Here is a 3287-nt window from a genome sequence, read left to right on the forward strand (position 1 = left end):
TAGGGAGGTGAGTCTTATATGGATCCTTCCTTTTGGTCCCAGTAGGTGTCTCACCTACCAGCCAGCTGCCCCCAGATCCTCAGGGAGCTGTAATACTGTTCTGAGTTCTAGTACCCACCTGTAGGAAGGTTAACAGTCCCATCCACCAGTTTCCTTTTATTTCTCATAACAATCCTATCAGGTGTTATGGTTCCCATTTTGCAGATGAGTAGACTGAGTCACAGAGAGGTTAAGGCACATAATTAAGGTCACACAATTAGAAAGAGACTAAACTGGGATTTAAACTGAAGTCAAAACTGGCTTGTGAGCCTTAGCTCTTATACTCTCTGCTGGGCTTCCTGGAGACAAGGTCTGTTCACCTTATCACAGGGCTCCCATGACTTTACCAGAGGCTGGAAGGCCTTCCAGAGGGCAGGCAGCCGGGCACACACTGTGCCCCCACCTCGGTACTTTTCTCCGCAGTTCCGATTCATGTCACCTACACAGGCCCAGGGCCCTTCTGGGGCCACACACCACTTGGAGTGATCATCTGTGGTATTGACGGTGGGACCAGCTGACCCAGGGAAGGCTATCTGGGTCACGTCCAGCACTTGCCAGACCTTGGAGCAGTCGGATGACAGGATGCCACCAGAGTGTTGCCAGAACTGGACCTGCAGGTTTGTGCCAAGGGCTTCCGCCAACCAGCCAGAGTACAGGTCTGTGGAGGATGGGAAGAGGGCATAGGCAGGCTCAGGGTTACTGCTAGGAATTCCTGAGGCCACTGACCCTCTCTGAGCTCAGTTTCCTGGCAACCCCGGGGAATAACAACATTAAGACCAATAAGCCCTTATTAAATGCTGTATATGTATCACTTCATTCACAATCCTTTAAAGTAGATCTTAGTACCCCCATTTTTCAGATGGGTAAACTGAGAGTCCAGTTAAATCATGCACACACAACCAGAAACCAATAGTTGAGTCCAGGTCTATTGGTTGTCTACCTCTCATGTACTTCTGGCTCCCCGAGTCCCAGTCCTTATCTCTGACCTGTCCTCAGCCATGGACACATCTGACACCACCTCTGCAGAAAAAGAGTACTTCAACCCTCAACCTCAGGCTCACCATCTCCAAACTTTCCAAATTTGGCAAAGCTCTGGAAGTTAGCCCCTGCCTTTGACGTGAGTGTTACACTGCTGTTCCAGGGTCTGTCATGAACATGGTGGCCCTTGACCACCTCCTCCAGTTCGGGGAATTTCTGGGCAAAGGTCCCTTCCAGCTTGTGGTCATACACCAGGGGGTAGGTGTAGCTCAGCTGTTTACCTGGAGGGCAAGAGGTGGAGAAAATGAGGGAGTGCTCCACATGCTGGCCTGGGAATCAGGTACTCACTCTGCTTCCCTGTCCCCACTCACCAATCTTTGAGAACTGCTCGAGAGGAAAAGACATGCAGAGCAGCGTCTGCCCATAGGTTTGGGCAGGATGAGGCCAGCTGTAGTTACCATGGGAAGCAGCTGGAGGGAAGCCTGGAACGCTGTGGACCAGCCAGAAGCCCTCTCTTTGGTCCAGGAGCAGCACGCCTGAACCAGAAGACAGGGATCAGGGGACTGGTCAGCATCCCAACAAGCACATGTGCAATCAAGAATACCCTTCATTTGCAGGGAGCCTAGAGAAGGTGTGGGCATGTCAGGACTACTACTCAACTGTTTCCATAGCCGACCAATGTTACAGTCCGGAGAAAGGAATGTTAATATAAGATGAGGAAACAGATGCCCACGGTCTGACAGAACAGCTCCCTCCCGCCGCTGCAGTCAGGGGTTAGTTGAGGGAAATGCATAAGGAAACCACAGCCCTTGCCCGCCCCCAGTCCGGGCCTCACCCTTCGTGTGCCCCCGGCTGGAAGAATCCTCAGTTCCTTTAGGCGGCTGGTCATTGTACAGTAGGTAGGCGAGCTAAGCGAGATACATCGAGCGACGTAAAGTTCTCCCCCTCGTCCCAGGCCGAACCCTCCCTATAGTCCCAACCCAGGTTCTGCCCTGTGCCCCTTCACCTGGCTGGTGTTTCGGTACAGCGGCTGCAGGCTGCGGCCCACGGCCCCCATCAAACTGTCGATGGGCCCCGCGCCTTCACGCCAGCCCCCTGAGCCCTCATCCAAGTACTTGTACCGCAGCCCCGCCTGCGCCTCGACCCCGGACCCGCTGTGGGCCGGCAGCTTGTAAACGACAAACCTGGAGGTTGGGGAATGGATAGAAATGGAAAAATGGGAAGAGAAGGAGCCCCAGGCTTCACCCAAGAGCTCAGCAATCCCCAATCGGGCCCCGGGGGTAATGGTCGGCGCCGGTGCACTCACCAGTCCACAGGCTGCCCCGAGTCCCCGTAGCAGGTCACGGCCCCTGCAGGGAGCCACAGCAGCGCGGCTAGGAGCAGCGGGCTCAGCGCAGCCATGGGGCTGAGGTCGAGGAATCTGTGTTGACACCGCGGGGCGCCGGATCACGAGATGGGCCCCTGGTGACTTTCATTTCCCCAAAATCCTGGAACCCGGGGACATGACAGGAGGAAGACGAAAACTCCACCCCGAGAGGCGACGCAGAGTTTTAAAAAAGCATTACATTCTCCCAGGGCGAGGCTTCCTTTCGAACTGTCACTCCCCACAGGCCCCGCCCCAACCCGGCCAGCCAGAGGCCGCCTCTAGTTTCCAGCAGACGACCCTTGATAGACTCCACCCTCTGGTTCGTCCCGTGTCCTGCCGCGGACTCTGCTTTTAGCCAATCACCGCTCAGGCCCCTCCACTAGGCCCCGCCTCTGTGTCTTTGAATTCCGGCTACCTCCAATCCACTCTCCCGCCGGCACCCGTTCCAACTTCGGCTTCTGGGTCATATGCAAATTGGATTTTTTTTTTATTTCCTGCCTTACAGCCCGAAGTCAAGTCTTCTGACTTTTGATCTCTTAAGAGGAGTTTGTGCTCCTGCTCCTCCCCCTTTTCATTATGTTTTCCTGGGGCCCCCCTGAGCTAGCCAAGGGGTCACTGTGAATCGTGGCAGGGTGAAGGGTGCTGGGGCTCTGGGGCCGGGCTGAGGGCTCTTAAATGGAGGGAGACGGTCCCTGTGAATGTCCCTGAGGTTCAAGGCAGGAGACTAGAAGGATGTAGCCTGATCTTAGGTTGGGTGCGGGGGAGAAGGGGCCATAAGGCCTGCAGTACCCGACGGGAGTCGCTGAAGTTTAGGAGATAAGGGTGTGAGGGTGTGTATGGCCCCCCAATATCACCTCTGGAGGTACAGCTTCCTCCCATCTTCCAGCACCTAAAACTCACAAAG

General features: G+C 55.2%; 1 protein-coding gene across 1 annotated transcript; it reads right to left on the minus strand.

Annotated features, from left to right (window-relative positions):
- Positions 1-141: 141 nt before the first annotated feature.
- Positions 142-2648, minus strand: DNASE2 (deoxyribonuclease 2, lysosomal). Its single transcript, XM_019746196.3, has 6 exons — positions 2324-2648; positions 2024-2201; positions 1853-1925; positions 1389-1553; positions 1101-1298; positions 142-697 (listed from the first exon to the last, which is right to left on the minus strand). The coding sequence occupies exons 1-6, from the start codon at positions 2416-2418 to the stop codon at positions 318-320; spliced, it is 1089 nt and encodes a 362-aa protein (XP_019601755.3). The 5' UTR covers positions 2419-2648; the 3' UTR covers positions 142-317.
- Positions 2649-3287: the final 639 nt, after the last annotated feature.

The sequence above is a fragment of the Rhinolophus sinicus genome, chromosome 15 (genome assembly GCF_057876585.1).
Source record: "Rhinolophus sinicus isolate RSI-liver-muscle chromosome 15, RSI-T2T, whole genome shotgun sequence".
Taxonomy (NCBI): domain Eukaryota; kingdom Metazoa; phylum Chordata; class Mammalia; order Chiroptera; family Rhinolophidae; genus Rhinolophus; species Rhinolophus sinicus.